This window comes from Epinephelus fuscoguttatus, linkage group LG22 (genome assembly GCF_011397635.1).
Source record: "Epinephelus fuscoguttatus linkage group LG22, E.fuscoguttatus.final_Chr_v1".
Classification (NCBI taxonomy): domain Eukaryota; kingdom Metazoa; phylum Chordata; class Actinopteri; order Perciformes; family Serranidae; genus Epinephelus; species Epinephelus fuscoguttatus.
Genome location: NC_064773.1, coordinates 27332333 through 27358608, shown reverse-complemented (window position 1 = coordinate 27358608; position 26276 = coordinate 27332333). Strand labels below are relative to the sequence as shown.

The following is a 26276-nucleotide window of genomic DNA, read 5'->3' as shown; positions in this document are numbered from 1 at the left end:
AGGCTGTGATTGGACACATATAAGCTCGTTACAGCGCGTAGCGGCGGATTGCATTAGGCGATTACATCATAATTACTGGTGGTGCCAAGCCTCAGGACAGAGAGGCCCATTTATAGATCCACAGCAGCTATTTTGGGAGGGAATATGTCACTGTTGATTTTTGATCTCCCACAGAGATCTGTGATGTTTATGCCTCCACGCCAGAGGCGAAGTGTTTTTGGGTTGTCCGTCTGTCCCATTCTAATGAATGCAATATCTCAAGAACGCCTTTAGGGAATTTCTTTAAAGTTAGCACAAACGTCCGCTTGGACTCAACAATGAAGCGACTACATTTTGCTGGTCACTGTGACCTCACGAGACATGTTTTGGGCATAACTCAAGAATTAATATGCTAATTATGACAAAATTGCACACAAATGTCTAACAGGATATATATGATAAAGTGATGACATTTTATATCCAAATTTATTTCCCTCCAGATGCTCCATGGTAAACATGTGATGGTGCGTGTCGGCGGCGGCTGGGACACACTGCGCGGCTTCCTAATGAAATACGACCCTCTGCGAGTGCTGCAGTTCACCACTCTGGAGCAGAAGATCCTGGCCTTCCAGAAAGGCCCCCCCGGCCTGGGAGGTCACCACGGCAACGCAGCCCCACCCCCTCCTCCTGACATGGACCCCCTCGCTGCTGTCAACAACCTCATCTCCTCCTCATCCTCCTCTTCCTCCTCCACCTCATCTTCGTCTTCTTCCTCAGGCTCGGCTTCTAAGCCAACGTCTGCAAATGCTGCAGGTCAGACGTGTCGGTCCTACGCCGCCTCCCCGGCCTGCACGCCCACTTTGCCCAGAAAGGGTGCTGCCACAGCACCCAAGAAGAACCTGCAGGCACCTTCTTCCCCCAGGAAGCCCACCCAGCTGCCCCTGCCCATCACCACCAAAGGTTCCTCCTCTCTGCCTTCTACACCTGTGGGAAGCTCCTCCAAACAGTCTCCCAGCCCGGGGTGTCAGGGTGCGCAGCTCCATCGCAGAGCGTTGACTCCATCTTCGACTCCATCCTCAGCTCCATCACCTGCCCCTGCTGAGCCAAGCACCTCCTCCAAAAAGAAGCTCAGACCACCACAACGCGGCCCCCTCTCTCAGCCAAGGAGCCCGGTTTGCCCTGAGCCGTCTTCCAAATGCCCCAAACCCTCCAGCCCCTGCACCACCCCCGTCACTGCCTCTGTGCCTCGCCCCGTCACTGCACCAGTACGGGCACCCACCCCTAAAGATGCCCGGCCCCCAACGGGCGCCGGCCAGCGCTCTCGCCTTGCACAGCGCCGCCCCGGCTCCCCAGCCTCGCGCCTCCGTCTAGAGGCAGCCAGGCGGGTGCGGACGGCCGCAAGAGCTGCAGCGACGCCAACTCCCCAAACCCGGACTCCCACACCCAGCTCACGGACAGCCTCCCCGGTGCTGCCAAAACCTACTAGCTCTCTGCCGAAGAGCAAAGAGGTCACAGCCAAAGCCAAGGGGCCGGCCCCGAGCAAGGCGCCGGCTGCTGCCCCTTCACGTGGCAATGCTGCTGTCCCCGGGCGGGTCCCAGGGGGCAACACAGGCCCTTCTCCCGCCAATAAAGCCAATCAGAAAACACCAGCCACAACTCAGAGGGTGGGGCGAAAGCAAGCAGCAGCCGCCACCACCAACCCCATCAACGGGAAGTCAACTCTAAAACCTGAAGCTACTCCAGGACCAGTCCTGGCCCCTCAGAAAACCAGCCCCAACGTCAAAGCCGTCAAGACCGAGCCGGGCGTCGCCAAGAAGCTCCCACAATGCAAAGGCAAAAGTGAGGAGCCTTATTTTGAAATGAACAGTCGGAGGAGGCAGAAGACGTAACGGGACAGTCTCTGGAGACGTCGCCAAAGCCAGCAGGCTGGTCACACAGCTTCTTACCACAAAGCAGCACTTGTTGGAACGCAGACTCTTTTTTTAATCACTAACCCTCATTAAAACGCTTCTCATATTTGACCATTATTTTTGTCTTCAAATTAATTTTTGTTGGTTTTTGTATGTTATTTAATAGTCTTTTATTTTTTTTTTTAATCCAAAAGGGTCAAAGATGTTTCTGTACGTGTCGTCTTTGTGGTGATTTAATGGTCGATTTTTTTTGTTTTGTTTTTGTTTTGTTTTTTGAGAGGCCAGCTAACCTGGTTAACACTTCAACTTGCACAATGTTTACATTTTTATTTTGGATACATGTACAGCTGTTACTAATGACTTTTACAGAACAAAGGATGGAGTTTTATAGTTCAAACACTAACCTCAAAGCTCTTATAGCTCAACATAACATGACAGGATACAGCCATGGTTTAGTAAAACGCACTTAGGTGAACACCTGCAGGACACAGATCAGTTTTTAATTGTAGCAAAGCTGCTCCTGAGTCCTGTTTGCTCCAACAGGTTACCAAAGTTGTGGAATTTCTGGAGTTCAGTGATGAAACTGGAACACAAATCATGGTTTCTGGTGAATTTCTCTCCCTGGTGAGAACATACTTTCCACTGGTGGACAGCCAGACGTAATACTTGTCTGATTTTTGTATAAATGATATCTAGGTGGGAGGTTTGTCTCGATGGCACCAGACAAGGCGTCATCGGGTACAAGCCTTCCTGTCGTGTGCCTTCATCAGAAGTCTCATTTCTGAGCGGCATTAGAATGTATTAGATGATCGGTGGGTGGTGGGGGGGGTTAATGGTTTTTACTGATGAAAATTGCACAGTGTGTACGAGCACTCATGACTTTGGTTCCTCAGAGAAAGGAATCCAGAGTCGCAGATGAACTACTGATCAAACGCCTCTTTTCTTTTTAACAGACTCTAAAAACCCTTTCAGAGCAGAATCGACTCTGTATAGACGTGTTTTTATATGGTTTCTAATGTTTGTGTGTATTAAAAATCTAGTTTTCTATGTGGTGTTTGTGTATGTGTGAGTATATACAGTATATATATTATCAGTGAGGCTTTTGTTTCTTGTTTGGCACTTTACAGAAACCGCCGTGTTTGTCAGAATTTGAATGTCGATTCTGTCGATTGTGTCTCTTGTTCCAGCTACTTTTTGTCATTTTGATCAATAAATGGACAAGTGTTTCAAAGGTTATCTCGGCTATGTTGAGTTTGTCTAACACGGTATGCTGTTGCACGTTGTTGCTTCAAATGTTTTTGGAGGATTTGTTTCTAAAGCCTTAAAACTCTTAGCCTGAATACCTAAATAATTCCTCTAAGAATTCAGACTTTGGGGAAAAACAAAGAAAGCAACACAGGTACTTAGCAATATGTAGAGGAATGTGTAATGATGCTAACTACAGGTGACATGCTAATGGCTAACTAGTGTTTACTTGCACACACAGAGGAAAACTGCAACTTTATTGCAAACCTATGCAATAAAAAAGCACAGAGTAGGAGTAAGTTGTGCCATGAAGAATAAGAAAAGTACATCAGTGGAACAATTTACATATATCTGGAGATTTAGAGAGTGTAGTTGGTAGGGATTATGTTAGAAAATTGTCAATGATGATAAAAAAGATTCATATCTTTTTGTTTTAGGCTGCAGACCCAAAAACCAAATACATCTAAGTAATGAAAAATTAAATAGAAATGAAGCGGTTGTTAGAGCAATTAAAGGAACACTTCACTTCCCAAATGATCTTTTGTATATCAGTTGCTCACCCCGTGTTATGCTGAATTCTTGATGAAAACTTTTTTGTAGCATGTGTCATTGGTGAACGAAGAATCCAAAAACTGAGAAAATTCTTAATGAATTGGAGTATAATGGGGGCCATGTTTCAGAGAGGCAAAACTATATCAAAACATCTGTTTACAAACTCTCACATAACTCATGCAGTATAATCCAAGTCTTGTTTATCCAGTCGAATGTTCAGTACTTCCCAAACACATTCATTTTTGCTAAAACCTTCAGCGCAATTCTTCAATTCATAAAGAATTTTCTGCGTTTCTGGATTTTTTGTTCACTGTGATGGCATGCGAAAAAAAAATTTTCTTCACAAATTTAAGGTAACATGGTGGGCCGTTCCAAAACCGGACCCTACCCACTCCCACTCAGTCAAGTAGTGTCACTGCATTTGTAGTCACCTTCACAGCTCATGAAGCTCCCTACATCAAGGTGTTGGGTGTAAACACAGGTAAGTTTTAGGACAAACTTCCTCTCTGAAGCGGTAAGAGGAGCTGTCGTTACATTTGGTCACCATGGAGAAAAGTAAATGACTCCCATTTGATGTTCTTTATATGTGTTTCTATCACTTGCACCGCTGTTTACCGGAATTTTGATATTGTATATTATCCTTGTGCCATTAAAAGAAATAAGTTAATAAATGTATAAACAATACATAACAGGAAATAAAACATCCCTGAGATTGAATTTTATATCTTCACTGTGCTGAGTGTGTAAGTGTGTATAAATATACAAATACATGCATCGTGCTACATTACACTGTACAAACTGGTGTTGTATCAGAAATATAAAATATGTCTTATGCTGTATAATTTGCAACAGTTCCTGTTATATTTTACTATAAAATAAATATGACTACCATTTTATAGACACTATAAAGTTTGTTTATTACAAACCTAACATGTTCATGAGTCAGCTGCGGTCCATTCAGAATGGACCCACGGCCCATTTTTGGACCGCGACCCACCAGTTGGAAACCAGTGATCTATGGATTCATGACTAGAGGAGTCTGATCCTCCTGTGGCAGCTTGATGGGCCTGATAAAAAACATACTTTTCTTTCTTCATGCTTTCACTGAAAAATGAAATAGAGATGATTCAGTATTTCCCTGAAACATCATCAGCACTCTTGGCATCCATTCAGGTAGCAAATTATTTTGGAGTGACAGGGATAACATAGACAAGAAGTCAGAACAACTCATCAGAGGACTTTCTGGATTAAACTTTTGTGAAACATATGTTATTGATTCAGTGACGTCACATTACTGCCAGCGTAGCTCTGACCATCATCAACCTGAGCAGAGGTCTAATCAGACAGAATAAGTGAAATCATCTGAGATGGTGTGCAGAGCAGATCCTTTAGTAACACAAGTCCTCCAAACATCATCTGTTATGCTCTGCTGCACCCTAGTGGCGCTAAAGAAACCCTGCAGTGGGGTTGAGTCTGTTAAATGCTGTGACTTGTGTTAAAGTACAAAGAGATGCGAGGAAAACAAAACTTTGCTTCACCTTCAACCTGTCACAGTTGGAAAAGCACAGGTATAAAAAACGAAATTAATGATGGCTGAATTCCATTTAGCTACTGTAACTGTGCTCTTTCTGCCATGACAAGTCAAATTGTCTGCTGTTGAAACGACCTATTATATACACAATTTATGGATGCTTACCTATGTCAACGTGACGAAACAAAGATCCTGTAAGTCATTTTAATAAGACACTGCCTCAAGATAATGACTTAATGTCTCAAAACAATGAGACACTTCTTCAAAATAATGAATTATTCATCTCTTCTACAATGATTTAGTATCGCAGCATAATAAAAGATATAATATAATGAGTTAGTGTCTAAATGAAAGGCTTCCCAAAAATAAAAACGTTGTGTCTAATAATAATGATAAACTTTCTCAGAATGACTTTGTATTGTTTCTCATTATTTTGTGATATCAAGTCATTATTTTGTTATACCAAGTCACTGTTAAACACCAAGTCATTATTTTGTGACACCTAGTCATTATTCTGTAATACCAGGTCAGTTTGACACTGAGTGTGATACCAAGTCATTATTTTGAGATACCAAGTCATTATTTTGTGATACCAAGTCATTATTTTGAGACACCAAGTCATTATTTTGAGATTCCAAGTCATTATTTTGAGACACCAAGTTATTATTTTGTGATACCAAGTCATTATATTGTGATACTAAGTCATTATATTATAATACCAAGTCATTATTTTGTGATACCAAGTCATTATAATACCAAGTCATTATTTTGTGATACCAAGTCATTATATTATAATACCAAGTCATTATTTTGTGATACCAAGTCATTATATTGTGATACCAAGTCATTATATTATAATACCAAGTCATTATTTTGTGATACCAAGTCATTATTATAATACCAAGTCATTATTTTGTGATACCAAGTCATTATATTGTGATACCAAGTCATTGTTTTGTGATACCAAGTCATTATTTTTGAGATACCAAGTCATTATTTTGTGATACCAAGTCATATTGTGATACCAAGTCATTATTTTGTGACACCAAGTCATTATTTTGAGACACCACGTCATTATTTTGTGATACCAAGTCATTATATTATAATACCAAGTCATTATTTTGTGATACCAAGTCATTATATTGTGATACCAAGTCATTGTTTTGTGATACTAAGTCATTATTTTTGAGATACCAAGTCATTATTTTGTGATATCAAGTCATTATTTTGAGATACCAAGTCATTATTTTGTGATACCGAGTCATTATATTGTGATACCAAAACATTATATTGTGATACCAAGACATTATATTGATACCAAGTCATTATTTTGTGTTACCAAGTCAATATTTAGAAAGACAAAAGTAATTATTATAAGACACCAAGTCCTTATTTTGTGATACCAAGTTATTATTTTGAGGCACTAAGTCGTTATTTTGAGATACAGGATTATTTGTTTTGTCATCACACTGGTAGAAAAAGGCTTCCATAACCAACATCCACATCATAACCAGAAGAGATATCAGAATGCCTTCGCCTATAGGCATTTATTAAATATCAAAACATGTTCAAATACAAATGACTAGTCACATTATTTATCACAAACATGACAACATATTGTTTTGGCTTTTATTAAAAAGTCACTAGAAAGTGGCTAAATAAAATACTGGCAGACATTTACAGGCTTAAAGTCGCAGGTTTCAGCAGTAGTCTCAGTGCATTGTGGTCTCAAAGCTGTTCATGAAACCCTGAGAGAGAGACATGGCACACAGGCAGCAGTTTAAAAAAGCTTCACAGATTATTAACAGATAATCAATCAGCACCGTTACAGCCAGAAACAATTAAATATATTAAAAAATCCAGTGTGCAAATTACAAAAAGAGACTGACCGGACTGAGAAGTGTGGTCCAGTCAGAGACACGAGTGAGCAAGAGGTGAAAACATCTGTCCTGACACACTAAAGGCAGAGAAAATACTGTGCGTTCCTTATTCTGTGCAAAGGGTTAAAAACTCTGCAATACTGTGTACTTTGTCAGTTTTTGTTTTGTTGCTTGTTTGTGCCCTTTATCCTCAGTGCACTGGCCTGTGTGACCCCAACATGATTGTGACATTCAGGGCTAAATGGCACATGTAGGATTTAGTTTAATTATCTGTTGATTTTGAGAAGATCCAGTGTGTTTTAAGTTTTATATCATATCTAAGGTACACAGTATTCATAATTCAAGTGTGGCCTGAGGGTGCACTTTACAACTACAACAAAATTCAAAGTGTCCACAGATAAAATGCCTTGCGTTGTTAACTGTTAGTAGTTTGTGACTTTAGTGCAGGAAGCAACAGACACCATAAAGCATCGACAGCTACATTTTAGACATTCAAAGCTAATTCTTAAGTTCATCTTGAACAGCTTCAGTGATTGTTAGGATGTCATTTAAAGGTCCAGTGTGTAGGATTAAGGAGGATCTATTGGCAGAAAGGGGAATATAATATTCACAACTATGTTTTCATTAGTGTACAATCACCTGAAAATAAGAATCTTGTTTTCGTTAGCTAAGAATGAGCACATCATATCTACAGTCTTCTTCCACGGAGTTAGTCGTGTTGCACCTCCACGTTTCTACAGTAGCCCAGAGCGGATAAACCAAACACTGGCTCTACAGAGGGCCTTTTGTTTTTACGTCACATGAAGGCCACTGTAGCGAGGGGGGAATATTCAGAGGGGTATTCAGCTGGTTGCAATCTGTGATCTCACCACTAGATGTCACTGAATCCTACATACTGCTCCTTTAAGTGTAACATAAAAGTGGCGTTCAGGGGAAAAAAAGTCAGTCTTGTACAAATGCTTTTAAAAATTCTGGTCCACCTTTAGAGTGTCAGTGATATAATCCCTCTTGATGTCATCTGTGCTGCATTTCAACTGAGAATGTCTTTCAATCAGCTGACCTGGGGTCATGTCCCAGCACCAGTTTTAACGGACAGCATTCCTCCAGATCAAAAATGCATCACAGGGATCTCCTAGTCTCTGGTTCAGACCCCGACTGTATGTTTAATCTGCCTTTATAGACAGAGATGGTGAGGGCGACTAAAGGAGCAGAGGTGTGTGTTCTCCAGCCACCTCTGTCTTCTTGGTGAGCTGCTTTGCTCGGGCCAGGAGGCGGCTGGGCAGCGAGGGGAAATGGTGGCTTGGGTCGAGGACGTTGGTCTCGCGGCGCTCGCGTTCCTGCAGCCACATGAGGTACGGGCTCGGTGGGAAGAACGGGCGGGAGCGCTCGCGGTACAGCTGCAGGACGATGCCGCAGACGCCGAGCACCACCCACACCGTGATCATGGCGTAGTCTGATGAAAGGGGAGGAAGAGACAAAAAGACAAGATGTGTTAAGATTAAACCCAAACATTTGATAGCGTTAGTGATAGCGTCAGTTGTGAACTCACCAATGGTTTGGAAGGGCACGTCAGTGAACACTGCACTGTAGTTGTTGTTGAGGAAGCGTTTGAGGATGTTCAGCGTGATGAAGGACAGGCTGGTGTAAATGTAGGCATTGACAGCCAGAACTACAGCATAAGCCCCAACGACGCCACACGTGACGATGTTTCCCTGATGTCAAAGAAACATAAAAAACATCAGACTTAGTCAAGTTAAATAAGAAATACATTGTTTTGTATTCTTTCTTTTTTATATCAAATGAGGTGTTTAGTTTGCTGGAAAGCATCTTTGCTTAAGCACAACAAAAAACTCTAATAATGGTCATTTGCAGGCAAATGCTTCAACATAAGACTGCGCTGACAATAACTTTCCCATTACAACAAATGTAACATTCCTACAGTATTTACAGTAGTACGTATAAGCAGTGGTGGGAGGAGGGGCCAAGTTTGAATGTTGCATTTACAAACGTAACCAACAATTCCTGCATCATATACCTTGAAGGGAAAAGTGGATGTGGTGTATATCTGACCACCTTGTGATTGTGATTATGTTACATCATGTTATTTCTTCAGTGAAAAAGAGTCTTTCAAGTTTCATCTGCCTATGGGTTCAAGGTACTGTTGAAATTTTTTCACAATTACTTGTGCCCCTTTTTGTTCCCACTTTGGTAAAGGTACGATCAGCAATCCTAATCGAATACATTTTTTTTCAAGTGTCACGTTAGTTGTCTGTCTTCCGTGTGTGTGCTAACACTAAATCTGGTGTTCATACACGACCCTGTCTCTGTAAATGTGAAACAAACATGTGACTCGGACAAAGCCACACGACACTATGTCGGCCACCTTGACAGTAATAAAATGTAAATAACATTGGAGATTTTACCAGAGCTTCTGATTAGACAGAAGGGGCATATTGGTTTGGTTGTTGAGTTCACATAATCTCCATAACCACTGACTCCATCTTTAAAGTCACCATATGTAGAATCTTTATGTGATTACACCATATTCCAAATCATTCAATCACAGTGTCATTCTTCATTCTACCACTAGATGAAGATCTTGAATCCTACACACACTGGAGTGAGTGGGTTGACATGGTAAATCTGTTACCTCTCTGGGCCAACGCAGGAAGATGAGTGGAACCATGAGCATGATGCAGCAGAACGTCACCCAGAAAACCACATCTGAATGCCTGAACACATCGAGGTCACCTGAACAAAGACACACAGATATATATATAAGGAACACACTCAGTATATATTATATAGAACAGTGTTTAAAGCGACAGGTCACCTCAAAGTCAAAAATACATATTCTATCCTTTAACCTGTAGCACTATTTAGCAATCTTGATTATTTTGGTGTGAGCTGCCGTATCACTGTGCAGAAGGAAGTGTGCATCTACTCATGGAAGAGAGGCTCGAGCTTCTGACAGCACAAGATGTAAACATTAATGGTGTCTGCTTTGACTAAGCTGTAACATTAGCTAGCTCACTGGTGTTAGGTGAGCTAGCAGGACATGTACGCTTCTTCTGCGCGGTGATACAGTTGGCAGGTGTAGTTTGGCAGAAAGAAAATAGATCCTACATGAAACTGCTCACAACAAGGTCTGTGGATTACCTTGAGTAACCGGGTCATCTAGAAACAATCTAGACTGAAAACGAATGTATTGTGTAAAAATTTTTATTTTTTATTTTGGGTTTTTATTTTGCCTCTTTAAGAGCCACTGACATCATACCCACAAAAAAAAACACAAAACAAGGATGACTAGGGTCATGTTAGGTGACCAGACAGCATCTGTTACCTACCGAGAGGAGTGAAGAGGACGGTGGAGGCGACAAGGAAGCCAAGCATCAGTCCAACCACGACAATGCAGGCCATGACTGAGCCGAAACGCCACCAGCTCATCACCAGGAGGACCCCGCCCACCACGCCGATCACTGCTGACACTGCCAGACAGACTGCAGAGAGAGACAGACACACACATCAGTCCAAAGGATTCTTACTCCAGGATGAAATGTAGCCTGGAGCTTTTTTTTTTCATTTTGAACAAACAGAAAGCCTTGCAAATGATACAAGTGGAAAAAAACTCACTGTCATAGTCCAAGTCTGTCGTCCTTTTCATCAGCACGAAGAAGAAAAACGCTGCAAAGCTAAATCCCATGCAAAACATCTCTGCATGACAAGAGACAGAAAGGGAGAACACAGAGGAACAGAGAGAGTAAATAAAACACAGTGACACACCACAGGCTTTTATTCAGAGAACCAGGACAGACATGTCACAGTCTGATCACTCTTCACAAACATCCTCGTGAAAATTCAGCTGCTGGAGGAGGATGAAATAACATGCTCCAGAATAAACACCCTGCATCATATCGTCTGGCTCGTTCGCATCTATCAGGAGCTACTGATCGCGGTGGCAGATCACAGTCATGGGTTCACTTTGGAACAAATACATTTCTGCATCACATGCCAGGAAGGCCACATGAGAGATGCCACACCCGATGAAGTGAGTTTTACTTGCAAACAAAAACTACATGGGATTAAGTGAAAGTATCCACACCTCTTTGTCATGCTGTTTCAGCACTACACCAGACCTTTGCTTCCTGAGTCATTTTTCTGTTCCTGTGAGGAAGTTCCAGACTCACAAACATGACCTCTGACCTCACTAATCTATCCTGCTGACCCTACAGTGAACTGTGTCTGGAAAAGTTCAGGAGAGACATAACTTTTAGTTTCAATCACAACAGAGGGTTGCTGAGCAGGCGCCCCACGTACAGAGGCTCGGTCCTCGCTGCAGCAGCCTGGGTTTGATTCAGGCTTGCGGCCCTATGCTGCATGTCATTTCCCCTACCTCTCTCCCCCTTCACGCTTAGCTGTCCTGTCCACTAAAAGCAAAAAGCCTGAAAAAATAATCTTAAGTAAAGCAAAGTAAAAATCAGTGTTTCTCCAACACTGTTTAGCACAGCAGGGTCTGGAGCCAAGCTGCTGCTACCGTTTTCTTAGCTTGTTTCTGTGATAACTGAAGATCCAGACATCTGATTGCCAAAATCCTTCAACCAGTTACAACATATAGTTAAAAATAACCAAGATCTAAAAAGTGTATTGTGTAAATCTGGCTTAAAACTGGATGAAAAGTCCGTTTATGACAGCTTCTGGCAGATAACCACAACCCTGACACAGAAGGAAAAGGTATACAATGCCACTGACAGGCGACAGCGACCAAATGACACCGACTGTGTCTTTAATTGAAATAACAGATTTCTCTGGGTTTGAAAATTGTTGGAAATGTTTGAGATAATGTTGGTACACAGCTCAACAAAATACGTAACATTAGTCTGATCAGTTTTAGACATTTTAATGGGCAAATGTTACATATTATATTTTTAAGCATAAGGTGCTCGATTCTTGGACTTCAAATGACTTCTGAGTAAATCACATTTATAGATTCCACTACTGTGTCTGTATTGTTGGATAAAAAAATAACTATATCACAAATAAAGTAAAGCTAACATCACCACAATTTTAATTCACTCTGGTTAAGCATAATAATGAGATCTTTGTCACATAAAGGGATGTCAAACTACTCACCACATTTGAAGAACCGATGCCCAAAGAAGCAGACGAACAGGCCTGCCAAGCCAGCAATGGTGAAGAAAACCTTTGTAGATACTTTTCCTGAAAAATAAATAACAATATGAATCATTTAATGTGTTCAAAGCAGAGTAGCTAAAGGTCAAACCTTCTCTCATAGCATTCCCTGCCTCTGCAATACGTTTCCTGCTAGTTCTGTATTTATCTGGAGCCCACACTGTCGACAACCTACCTAACTCAACTCGCCTTTTTTGGGAGATTTCTTGCTGTTCTTAACTTGAAGATTTGAATAATACAATATGATTTATCAATCAATTTGTTAAATGAATTCTTCACCCTCGAAATAATCATTTGTATATAAATAACTCATCCCATGTTAAGTTAAATTCATAAAGAAAACTTCATTTATCTCATGTGCCTTCATGGTGAACAAAGAATACAAAAACTGAGAGCATTTTTGTTTAGTGCATGATGAAAGCAAAGAAATGAATAAACCCAACTAATGCAATGAACCCGTAACAGGTCTGGAGAATAACACGTTCAGTATCTCGCCCACACAGGAGCTCACCAAGGGTTTGACAGCCGTCCAAAGTGGAAGCAAAGCTGCAGGCATAGGTGTGGACAGGGACGTAGGAGGCAGAGGTGTTCAACACCGGGTCTCTGACGATGACTGAGTAGATGACGCCCTGACCGGGGATTGAGTTGAACATTGCTATGGTCTTCTCCGAAGATGACAGCGTCATGACCTGCAGGGAGACGGGAGATGAAGAGTTAGCAAGCAGCACACAAGCTGTTGTATTTCTGTTATTTGTCATTACCACCTTAAACGTGTTTTTCTCATGTAGCACCTAAACATGGAACATAAGCACTTAAAAAAAAAAGTAAATGACTGGGTTCTTGGTGCCCCACCCGTTTGCCATTCTCCATCATGCCCCGAATGTCGGCCACAGCCTGAATGCCACTGAACAGGCTGCGCTCCGATAGGTCATTCTCAGGCAGGAAGTACTGATAGATGTCGTACCGCAGCCGCCAACGCGTGTTGGTGTCTGTTGATTTGTCGCAGGCTGGTGGAGCTTCTCCCCTGATGGAGAGCAAGGACAGTCAGGACAAATCAAACTACCTATCTGCTGTTAGAATAATAATTTGTCTGAGACTCTTCTCTAGTGTGATTTACAGTAAATGAAAGTCTTAGTGCCTTGGAGATACTCAAGTGCAACACACACCGCCGCCGTCAAGGGCCGCCCCCCCCAACACACACTGGCAGCAGCGCGCAGCGGCACCGCCAACATGTATTTCCCACCCAGCCTGCTAGGTGGCTGTACCTACACTAGTTGCCAACTGCTAGTAACAGAAGAAGAAGAGGAAAAACTTTGAGGCAACAACAACTTGAATTTCACGGGTGAGTTTCCTATCAAAGTCGTCTTATTAAAAATTTTAAACAACCAGAGTTGATCCTATGAGACGTACATATAAGGCTTTTCTCGCAGCGTCGCCATGAGCGCCGGCCACGCTGGAAATAGAGCACTGGGCTGAAGCAGAGCGGCGCAGAGCGGCGCAGGTTGGTTGGTTGGTTCATAGAATATAATGGAGGCGGGCGTTTTGACGCGCGGCGTACGGCGGTGGTGTGTGTTGCACTTTAGTGAGATAACAACAGTCCTGGCTTTGGTAACCAAGTGTCTCTACTGTGCATGAAAACTTTATCTAAAGATATTCCAGGTTAAATGTCATTTAACCCACACACTGAATAGAGTCAGAGAGGTGAGACAGAACACGCATAAGAAGAGTGAGAGACTGAAAGTGCTGAGAGTGAGAGAGCAAGTGTGAAGACACTCAAACCGAAACTTGACATAATTGGATAACATCTGTGTCATTCTTTGTAACTCTGTGGTTTATCGGTGCCCTATGTGAGCTGCCATTGTGGACTGAATGTGTGAATGCTGACAACCAGAGACTTAGCACTGACAGAGCGGAGGTACACACCTGCTTCATGCATGCGTCTGTTAAGAGTTGGACCAAAATAGTATTTATTTCTTTTTTTTTTAATAAACGTGTTTACAGCCTAGTACAAACATTTGGTTTTGATTCCATAGCTAATTTCAACATTCATAATTCTTTTAATAACTCACCCGTTTACAGTTTATTAAGGCTTAAGGTTAGAGGCTTCAAAAAGTGGCAACACAAGATCTTCTGATGTAACTAATGGGTCTACCCAATTTATTTAGTCATAGCCCAGTTGTTATTAACAAACATCTGAAGGTCTGCAGTCTATAAGTTACACAGAAATTTGTTTTGTTCACTCACAAAACAACCCTGCACATGAGACTTATATCTTGTTATCTGCAGGGACAGATGAGCAGACAGAATATGACACCAATTACAGTGATTGTCATCGTCACTCGAACATTTCCATGGCAACGAGTAAAAAACAGTCTCGAAGGCTGTCTATCAGTGGCTTGTGGTCTCTGCCCTCGCAGACTTAACGTGATGACGATGAACTCATCACAAAACGTACAACTGAAGTCTGTATGGCTCAGTCAAGTCCAGAGGGTGGACATTTGGATGCAGCCATAGTCACTTCTGGCTCCAGAGAACCAAGACTGCGACAGATGAAATGCCAAACTCGAGGCTTCAAAAACAGCACTCCACAAACCAATGGGTGACGTCATGGTAGCTACAACTATTATTTTATACAGTCTATCATTCTAAGAAAATACTCTGCTGCAATTTTTTGGTGTTTAGCCTTTCAAAAACAACATTTTCACTGTAGTGCTTGCCACACACAAAGGGAGATACACACCTGTACTAATGGGGGAGTCTAGCAGCAACCTGGCAGCCACATTTATTACAGTTATTCATAAAGAAAGAAGGATCTTGATTAATGACAGACAATTGAAGCGTCATTCACAAACCTCAACTGAAGCCTCAAATAGTAAAAAAAAAAAGACATTCAGTACAACCTTAGCTTGTTCAAAGGGCGGAAGTTTAACACAACACTGTAAACAGCCTTAACAGTGGGCGCGGCTGCAGACTTGATCAGGAGTTTGGAATTTGGAATTATAGACTGAGCTGCAAACAAGGTCAATTATTACTGTAATTTTTTTTAAGATATCTATTTTAATCCATTTATATTTGTGTCCTCAAAAAGTTGAACATGTCTCTGCACACAGGAGCCACCCAATAATCACAGGGTGGGCAGCTCAATCCCAAGTTTATATGATATAATAATAGAGCGATAATAATATAAATGCAGCCATTCAACTAAATACCATCAGGTGCATTGAAGGAAAGCACATTTTCATTACAAATCTACAACTTCTTGAAGGTGTCTTCTCTGAGCATGCTTAATTTTGTCACTTTTTCAGTGTAAATACATATGACTGTTACATTTTGTATGGACTGTGCAAGTGTAACACAGCTCAGGTTTGGAAATCAGAAAGCGTGACAGATGTGGTCATCATGTGGAATCCTTATCTGATGTAATAACACATGACACCAGTCAGACACGTCAAACAAGTCCAGTTTTAACTTAAATTAACTGACTGGCAACCAAAGACAATCAACAAAGTCACCAGTATTTGTCCAAACCAATGTTGGAAATGCCACATTTTATGCATGCAGTTTGGTATTTGGTATAAATCGTCGTATTCTGGCACAAGATCCCTGAAGCTATTTCTTCCCAAACCACAACAGTAACTGTGATAAAGAACTGAGAACTGCGAGCAGAAAGCTTTTCTTCCTCAAAAGTATTAACCACTCAGATAAAACCTGACTAGAGTTTTCTAAACAGGGGAGTTTGTGCTGCCACAGACTGGCAGGTAATGACACAACAGGAAATGATTTAACAAGTGAACGAGTCCTCGGTTTCTCTGCCCCAAGACGGCTTTGTGAGACATAACAGACATTCTTGAGAAAATGAAGCGAGTACTACCAGCCACAGCGGAGGAGGAGGAAGTTGTGTGTGTATATATGTGTGACAGGAAGAGCACAAGGGCATCTCCAAACAAATAAACAGCGAGGCAGTTTGATTACTGGTTCTGGCAGATGCGATGTGAGCACTGAGTTGCTGCTGCCTACAGTTAAACAGGCTGAACAGGAAGTTGAGCAGGCAATACTAATCAGTCTAATGTGTTACCTCTCATATCCTAAGTTTGCTGGTCCAAAACTGATCGTGGTCTCGTAGAGGTTGTAGTGGATATAGACGTTTGGGTCAATGTCCAGGTTGGACTCCATGTTACAAGCTCCAGGGACCGGATCTAAAAGAGGACAGATTTATTTATTAGGAGCTGTATCGACATGTTCAGCCAAGAGAAGACAAAAAACACTCCCCTGTGGGTTTAATGGCACCCTGCCATGTCAGGATGACTGGCGACTGGCTGTGAGGGTGTTTTCACACCCTTGAAAGGCATATGAGAAACCACAAACAATCAACGCCTGTGCACACTCATCGTCAGCATGAGCTTCCTCAAGACGAAATCACGTTCAGATGAGTGTTTTTTTTAGCCTGTGGCGAAAGTTACTGTGCAGAAACAGTTTTTATTAACAGAAGCTGCAACTTCCCTGTTTCTGACTTCTCATGCAACATTCAGGCCGAGGCAAATCAGAAGAGAAGAAAACGGACATGTCTTTTAATGGCCTTACGTAAACACACAGAAGAGAATTAAAGAAGAAGTACCAGTGCTGGAGTACGGCAGGATGACCCCGGTGCCCGACACATTGTCACCATCAGGAGAAGAGAGGAACAAGGAGAGGGACGCTTGGCCCGGCTGGAGAGCCGACAGGATGCCCGAGTCCACTGCTGTCAGAGAGAGACCCAGGCCTGGCATCTAAACCAAACACAAACAACATTTTGTCAGTGGAACATACACAAGAAAATAAATATAAACAATCATAAAAAACGTAAAACAAACATAAAAACAGTACAATCAGAATCACTTAAACCTCTTTTACGCCATCAGTGTCCTCAGGTGACACTACTGTCCTTCAGAGGCTGTAGTGGGATCAGTTTTGAATTTAAAGATGTCATGAAGGGGGCTAAAAAACACCCCAAAGTTAGGCTAAATTTTGGTGAGGAAAAACTGTCATGGCCATTTTCATAGAGGTCTCTTGACCTCACACCTAAAGATATCTGAATGAAAATGGGTTCTTTGAGTACCCATGAGTTTCCCCTTTACAGACATGCCCACCAAAAACCATGCTGTTTTTCAAATGCAGTACAAAGGTGTTATTTTCATTTCTTGTAGTTGAATATTTCTCAAACCCAAACACAATGCTTATTACAGATTTATGACTTAACAAAATTGACACACTGTCCTGAGCTGATCTCAAATGAATCCTCAGGTTCTCAGCTTTCAAATGATACCACTTTGATGTGGCATCCACTGTTGACCTGCTATCTCCCCATAAACATCCCCTGCCAACCAGTGATTACACAAAATATTTTCTCTTCTGAAAACATCACAACACACTTAGTCCTTTGTTCCATGAATTATTGTGTTATTAACACATTAAGACAGTAACATTTCCATGGCTGAGCTTATGATAAGGATCATGAGACTGTGGTGACCAAAAGTCAACAAAATGCTTGTGACTGTGTTTGGAAAGTGTCCTTAACTCAAGACTCGCTCTCTATAATACTTGGAAACCTTCTTTGGAACAAACTGCATTAGCTGCTAATAAACTCAATGAAACTGGATTAATTATTTTCAAGTGAGGAGTTCAAATTAGGCCAGAGGTTCACAGATTGCTCACAGATCAGTCCAGTGATGTTGAATATTTTTCGTCAACAAATCCAATGAAAAGCCAACACCAACAATGAATGTATCAACTAACAAGTATATCTTAATATCTTCATGTCTTAATATCTTATTCCTCTGTGCCATAGAGCTCCATTATTGTCCAAAAACGTATCCTTTTCTGACATTTGGTGAGAGGTGGAGTACACCCTGGACAGGTCACTATACTATCACAGGGCTGACACATAGAGATAACCATTCATGCCTACGGCCAATTTAGAGTCACCAATCAACCTAACCTGCTTGTCTTTGGACTGTGGGAGGAAGCTGGAGTACCTGGAGAAAACCCATACTGACACAGGGAGAGCTGACATACAGAGGGGCTTCCCTACCCCAGGGTTTGAACCCCTCACCCCAAGCACAAACCAGGAACCTTCTGGCTGCGAGTCGACAATATTTAGCAATTCAACCAAATTTGTTTCTGTGTTGACAGCAGAATGAGTCAATCATTGAAGTGCGTGACAGTCCACCACATCCTGATCTGGTAAACTCACAGTTCACATGAAATAGTTGGCCAGCAACAATAGGATGTGTGTCACAAAATGGAAAATATGACAATGGTACTTCACAGAGATCTAAATGCAAAAAAAAAAAAAAACCACGAACATGTATCACCACTAGTTTTACAAACCCTAATGAAGACCAAGAGGGTTTTACCTTTGGTGCTATATGTCCTATTTTTGTTCACATTATAGAGGCAGAGTTTGGTTTTGTTATAAGTGTTGCACATCTGTCAGGGTATCAACACATCTGTATTTTCTTTACCATGGAAATATTTTACTAACGTGAACACTTAAGGCTTGTACATACTTTAGGGACTGAATGTCTGCAGAGGTCACACGGATGTGAACATGCACGGGATTCTATTCACTGTACAACTGACGGCCGGCTTCAGATCCAGGCAGTAAACGGGGCGGCTTGGAGGTGAGCTTACTGTCCTTCTACTGCCAGCGTCCAGTGAAAGTAAAACTAAGAAGATGCTGCTGGGTCCGGAGTGACAGTCTGTGGAATATCTAACTTAAAATTAACTTCACAGTGGTGAGTGCAGGTGGCTCGACAGCAGTGTTTTGGATTGGACTGTTTGGACTGGACTGGAGCACGAGATCAGAGCATACGCAGTTGCCGTGCTTTCTATGCTTACAGTCCACATGGTCACAAAAAGTGGGCTGCATACAAACGTCCGTGCAGGGGTCCTTCGCAGACATGGGTGGACGACACTTGTGTCACACAGACGTAGACTGTGAAGTGGCCCATCGAATCTGGCGATATGTGAAATGATTCAGGGACTACAATTCAATGTACTGTGATACTGTAAGCAAGACCATATATTGCCATTTTTTTAAATCTAATTTTAGGAGCTAGCAGTGCACCCTTTATGACTCTCACTGTTTTATAGGCTCGTGCTCTTCATTTACACTAGTGACATGTTATTATGTTGGAGTGAAGAGCCAAATGGCTATTGATAGATTTAAAAAAAATGCTACCTAGTTGTCAGGGGTTTAAACTTTTTTCTTTTTTTGTTTTGCTTCACATGGTATCTAGAATGACACTTTTTTTCATCGTGACCTCTCACAGTAAGGACGAGTTTGGCAGATGAAGGGTTAAACAGGACATTGTGGCTAATTGTACCATGGAGAAATAACAGCTGCGGTTGGTAAGGTCAGATCTGTGACACTCTGACAGACAGCAAAGGGCAATGTTTCGGGGAGTAAACCGTATATTTAGCCAAATATTTTTCAGTGAGCAAATGTTGAATTACTGTTGTGTGAGGAGAGCTGGTTGCATCGAAGCGCTGTGCCCACATTGTATAACTCTTAGTCCAACTGCTCATACAATGACTCCATTGTATGACACTCGTCCTGTTGTTGTCAGACAGTGCTGGAGTGGGCAGAGAAACTCCATTCGATGTGGTTTTTACTGGATTTATCTAATACGCCACAGTGTTAGAGCAACTTCAAACCACTATAATCACAAGTGTGTAAAGGATTTTGCAGCTTAATGTGACTTCTCATTAATCACCAACAGTATTCACACACAACAGTGATTCAGCCAAGCATACTGTGTGTTCACTTCATAAAAGCATTGCCAGCTTCCATATGCTGAAGTTTATGTGGTAGAGAAGGAGAAATGGACGATCAGCATGCGCAGCAATAACAGATAATGACAAACATAAAAAAAGGATCTTGTGGTTTATGACTTGCAGTGAGTGAGTGATTAGAATAAAGAGAAAAGGAAATGAGTGAGGAAGATAACAATATAAAGGAAAGTGTGCTGTGTGTGTGCATGTTCACTCTTCATTAAACTTTCTGTTTGAAAACACACTTCCTGTTTTTCCTTCCTGTTTCCTGTGAATTTCCTTTCTAAAAAAAATAAAGCCAAACTACGTTAGTCTCTCCGCTCGTCTGTGCAGCATGGACCCAAACCGAGCCATCCCCTGAGACTTCTGGGACCGACGCCAGAAGGTTTCCCCCCTAGGGCCGCCCTGTCTGCTGCTCATGACCAGTGGACTGTACGTCAGCTGACTGCTACTTCTCCCAGTGGGTCAGACGACCTCTCGCTCACAAAGCCTCATTCATTAATCGCGGGGAGAAGTAACAGCTTGCTTATACAGTGCGAAGCGAACCTTTAATTTTACACTTTAGTTGACATTTTTACTGTAACCACAAAGAGGACGACTTGATTGAGGATGCGGAGAAACTCTGCAAAATGATTAGGCACTTGATTTGCTTATTTTACAGCACTGAGCTTTCATCCTGCGAACGGCTTCTACTGCTTCTACTCCATATATCTTCAGAAGCCACTTTTAGTGTCATGCTCAGTTATCTGTACCATGAACAACACATCAGCAAGACCAGTGGTGGCAAATGCAAAGCCACAGGTAACAAGACTGGAAACAATGAGCTGCACATCAGCTGACTGATACCATGATTCTCATCACATTTTAACCATTTTTTTCTGCCAACTTTCAGGTTCATTGCTACAGTCCATTAAGCAGAGTACAAAATTAACTTTTTATGTCGGGCAGCCAAATGGCGAGCAAATATTCAAATTTTACCAGCCATTGCATTTGGCTGGTGAGTTAAGCAAATCCACCGGTATGAGGCTACTGGATAGGGTTAATTTTGCAACCCGACCTAAAAATAAATAAATATTTACCTACAGCAACTCAGAAATCTGGGGAGAAACATGCAACCATTCATCTTAAAGATGAAGAGAATATGTCCTATACATTGACTGTAAGAAATAATGGCCATAGCTACCATGTCGTTCATTGGTTTATGGAGTTTGGCATTTTTCGGCTGTCAATATTTTAGAATTTTGGAGCCATATTAGAATGTGACTGCAATAATCAAAGCTGTAAAGTGTACGTCAGTGCTTTCTCACCCTGGTGTAGGAGAGAGTGGCGTTGCGGTGCTGCGTGTGGAACTGCAGAGTAATGAAGGCAACCTCCGCCGGGATCCTGGACACCACTGCCTGCACCGTCTCATTCTGGGAGAGGCTCACATTCTGGAACGTTCCCGGAAGGAAAATCACCCGGTCTGTGATGGAGAAGGAAAAGTCTGATTGATCACATGATTTTATTGCAATAGATTGATTGTAGTGTGCTGCTTATAAACTGATCTGCCACAGTGTCCCCAAATACCCTGAGCCAGACAGGCTCAGGTAAGATAAGATACAATGTGCTCTGTATAAAGGTTGTAATTCTTTGACCACAAATATTACAAGGTGAGATAACAAGTATTTAATGCTAGAAAATTATTGGGATAGTCAAGTAATTAGTTCTGTCTTTTCCTCCAAGTTCACAAGAGCACAATCACATTACTACTCAGCCTATGGATGTACATAAAATTAAACACATTAAGTTTGTTTTCTTGTTTCAGTCAATGTAAGCTGAGGTGGAGAACAACAACGCCTGACTGTGGCGGACACCAGGCAACATAGAGTAAACTGTAAATAGTCTGACATCAGAGACAGCAGCTTCTACAATTGGTGCCAAGCCAAGTAGGTGACCTAAAACCAGGTCAGCAGCACATCAAGGAGGGCTCTCCCAGAAAAGGCTGAATGAAGAAGTACACTCTGTGTTGAGCAATGATGAGCTACTATACTGAAACACTGAAGCATGCCACCATTTGTTTGAGTGCTTGAAAGAAATCTAACATCGCAGTATAAACTTCCTCAACCTCCATTTTGCTGTGGGCTACAATTATTTTACCTGATTTATCTTTAAAGGCTACTAGAGTAACAGGAAACATGTCAGCTGATTATTTCTTGTTAGCTAAAAGTCAAAATCACTAAATACAAATTACAAAACAACTGTAAGATTCAATTTAAATGATCAAATGAAAGTTATTTGTCAACTTTTAACTGAAAACCTGTGCACATTATCCTCTAATCATGGGTTTATGCCACTGCTTTTTTTCCTCTGCAAATAAAACAGTAATAATTGATCAACTATGGATGCATTAACTCTTAAGTGACCATTAACTATCTGCCTGAGTGGAATGTGCAGAAAAGCACTGAATCTTGATGTGCTGTGTGATACCATGACCCCTTCAGATGATCACACTGCAACAGCAACGAGGTTAGATCTGAGAAGCACGTGCCGTTTGACCAATACATTTAAAAAAAAAAAAATCTATGGCAAGCAGTTCTGCAGTAGGTATTTAACTGACAATGTCGTTCTAAATCATCTGTCCAAAGCAAACATTACAGTTCACCGAAGCAACTTAAACAGAACTCTGGAACATGTAGTCCTCAGCCCTACCTGCACTGCTAGTCTTCAACTCAATGTGTGACTGTGAGAGTGAACTTTATCTGATTGATTTCAGTGAGCCTCAAAATTTGAGGAAGTGTCTGCTGATAGCTGCTTCTAATGTTGATCGTCCCTACTTGCAATGTGCACAGCACTTGCATAACATGACCTACAACCTTTTCGAAATAGCTGGAACCCAATTTTACATTGCCACTGCCTGTAACCATCGACTTCTATCAGATTCACACTTCATTAGTACTTAATTTAAGTACTTGTCTGAAGACTTAAACAAAAACATTTTCAGCAATATAATACTGAGCGCTACACGGCTTGGATCACATGCATGCATGGTCTTATGGTATTTGTATGTTTGTTGCCACTTGTTTGTCTCTCACACAAAATGGAAGAATGTCAAGTATGAAAACTAAAGCTGTGTAGATTTGTTGCAGGTCACACGTGCTGCCTTATCCATACTGACTGTTTGCAGGTCAGACTCCAGCTCAGGAGTGACTTGCTGCCTTGATTTTTTTTGACACGTGAGCTAAAGGGACAGACTGAGACAGAGAGGGCTTGTGTGATGTAGAAACCATACTCCAGGATATATACCTGACTTTATTTTACAGTTGTTCTGATACTGATACTGGTATCAGAAATGCCTCTGAAACTGCCTTTCCTAGACTGAGTATGTGAGTCTATGCACAGATCTGACACCACATGATTTCATTAATTTTGAAGCAGTTTCACATCTGAATAAAACAGCAGTTTTCCCAGAAATCAATTCTTCTTCACTGTTTTAAAACAGTACCCTGCACAGCGAGTTTTAGAGCAGCAAAGAACGATAGATTAAATGTTAGCTGTCAGCAAAATGTCAGCAATGTGGCAACATTTTACACCAAAAAGCCCCACCATTAAAGAGGCAATGTGTACAGTTTGCAAGGGTTTAGTTTTGAGGGGTGGCACTGGTCACCACCATCATGTTTTAGATTTAAAGTTTAACATGAGTCATGCCATACAACAATAAAGGCAATATTTCACATCCAGACAGGGTCAGTGATGTACAGCTGTTAATTTTTTTTAAATGCAACGGTATCAGATCGGTACCTGGTATCAGCTGATACTCATGTTCAGGTATCGGAACTGGTATCAGGAAGGAAAATAGCATCTAAATGTCTCTCGTGTACTTTATAATAAAAATGTATGTTGCTTTACTGTAAATAAAAATATTAAATATGAGATATTCTACTGTATAATGTGCACAGCGAACACCCTAAAGAGTCCACTCAGATCTGACTACTTTGCTCATTTTACTCAGTCTTTCAACTGTTCAGGTTTTTCTCATAACTTCATGCCTTATTCAAAGCTAGTCATATTACATTTCTTTCTTGAATGGTTGTATTTGGTGCTTTTAGGAGCTGCTAAAAATATTTCTTTAGTTCCAGTGGAGAGTTTGGTGTCCCACAAGGGGCTAAATGCTATTTCAGAGGCTTTTCCACCCTGACAAAATGAAAAAGTAGGAGCAGAAACACTGAATACTTAATCAAATTCGAAATAATTTAATACAGACACAATTCACTTGTTACTTGAGCCCTGAAGCTGCAATCTGTGACTTCCACAAGTTGTCAAACTACAACAGAGATGGCAAAGTGTCAAGTCATCTTATTTCATCTCAACTTGTTACTGCTGTGTACTTATCCAGTATAGAGTTTATTTACCTGTCAGAGTAAATACTGTGACTGTGCTTGCTTTCACTACCCTTTTTTCTCACAACACCCACCATTTGTTTGGATTCAAAGGTCTCAAATGTTTGACAGTGTTAGATGAACTTTAATTTTTCTTTTTATTTTAAGCAGATAAATCACATCTGTTTTCACATGCTGAATTTTGCCAACATTTCATGGGGTGCCACTGTTGTTATACTGTAATACATGTCAGTAGGATACTGTCTGACTGTGATTCCAAAGCTGTGATATTCAGCTAACATCCCTATATGAATATTAAGAGGATATTGAAAACAGTTTTTGTTAGCATTGCTCTGTGATGACCACAAATCCTTACATTATCCTTTAAGCATGTAAAACAGAAAGCCTTTTCTCAAACCCCATACATAACTGAATTAAGTCCACTGTAAGAGGTTTGAGGGGTTGAGATATATTAACTGCACTAAATAAATATCTGACCCAGAGTCTGTTTGTGAGAAAATATGATATTAACAGCTAGCTAACGTTAGCTAAAACCACCAACAGTAACAAGTTAAGCCTGGTGACACTCCTGTGATTTACATTCAGTATTAAACAGCCACAAAGCGGCCTTTTAACTGTTCTGCACGGTTAGCTAACATATAACCCCATACCTATTGAGTTAAAGATTGAGACAGATAAATAACGTCGCTGAAAACGCAAGTAAAGATAACTGCTGTCTCTGGTACGATAACTCACTTTCCTCTTGAGCTTGAACTTCACAACCCAGGAGAAGCAGCAGCAGCAGCAGGAGGAGCGGGCACCAAATCCAACGACGCATTTCCCTCGGCTTCAACACACTTCTATATGCTGGTCACTAAAAATCATTGGTAACCTCGCATTCTCCTGTGTTTGGGTAGTAGGAGTCCCTGCAAACGAAAAAGCGACATGTTTGTTTGGACAGAGAGATTCAGCGGGTCAATCCTCTCCTGCCGCTCTGACGGCTGAACAACGCCTCCGCGATAATCTCGCCCTAGATCCCGCGATAGCTCCTCCTCCCTCTCCAGACAGAGATGAATTGCTAATGAGCAAAAAACATGTGATGGATAACAGACATTTCTAGGAGCCTCTTACTTGATTTAGATCAGTTTTTTATGTCTAGTCATAACTGGTGGGTTGTCTTATATGATAACATTACATCACCAAGGGCAAGCTCAGATAAAACTTGACAAAGGCTTCAAAATGATGTTTCTGGATATTGGAAACAATAGTGGCAGAGAGGGAGCTCTTTGCAGTGGTGATCCTAGACTCTATGGGGCAAAGAAGCCCATACAGTAGGTGGAAGGGCCACCACTAGACGGTTTTGTGGGGGGGAGCAGTGGTACACTGTACAGCAACTTTATGAGACGTTCAAGTGGGTTTATAGTTGCTATTGCTATTTGTGGAGCCATCAGGAGCCCATTTTACACACCTTTTTATGTGCACCAAAATTGTTTAAAAGTAGTTAAAAAGGTTGCTGTTCTTGATTAGTTACAGTTAAATAAATATTCTGCTGTTATTGATATACAAACCATAATGTTGGAGGACAGCTTTTCAACATTACTCCTCTGCTTTGTTGCAGTTCTGCAGCAGAAGGGGGAAGTTGGATATTACACCAGATCCTGTATGTTGAATAATGTTTCTATTCCTGCTTTAAAGCTGCCGATGACAATACGCTACAACAACATGCATAGTGAAATTGAGAAAATGCCCACACAGACCACCAAGCAGAACCAAGAACATGGTTTGAAAGTAACATAAGATCCACATCAATCCAGCAGAGACA

The 26276-nt window shown here is 41.4% G+C and overlaps 2 protein-coding genes across 3 annotated transcripts in view; one reads left to right on the top strand and one right to left on the bottom strand.

The window, feature by feature from the left end:
- gas2l3 (growth arrest-specific 2 like 3) overlaps positions 1-3125 on the top strand; it is a 31179-nt gene extending 28054 nt beyond the window's left edge. For both annotated transcript variants that reach the window (XM_049566266.1, XM_049566264.1), the window contains exon 9: positions 480-3125. In XM_049566266.1, the coding sequence (XP_049422223.1) occupies positions 480-1868 (1389 nt within the window). In that variant the 3' untranslated portion in view covers positions 1869-3125. The remainder of the gene's footprint in view (positions 1-479) is intronic.
- Positions 3126-6832: 3707 nt separating this feature from the next.
- tm7sf3 (transmembrane 7 superfamily member 3) lies at positions 6833-25649 on the bottom strand. Its single transcript, XM_049566261.1, has 12 exons — positions 25211-25649; positions 21407-21561; positions 16903-17053; positions 16363-16483; positions 13140-13311; positions 12799-12976; positions 12228-12314; positions 10731-10811; positions 10445-10597; positions 9748-9848; positions 8647-8809; positions 6833-8550 (listed from the first exon to the last, which is right to left on the bottom strand). The coding sequence occupies exons 1-12, from the start codon at positions 25290-25292 to the stop codon at positions 8297-8299; spliced, it is 1698 nt and encodes a 565-aa protein (XP_049422218.1). The 5' UTR covers positions 25293-25649; the 3' UTR covers positions 6833-8296.
- Between the last annotated feature and the right edge of the window lie 627 nt (positions 25650-26276).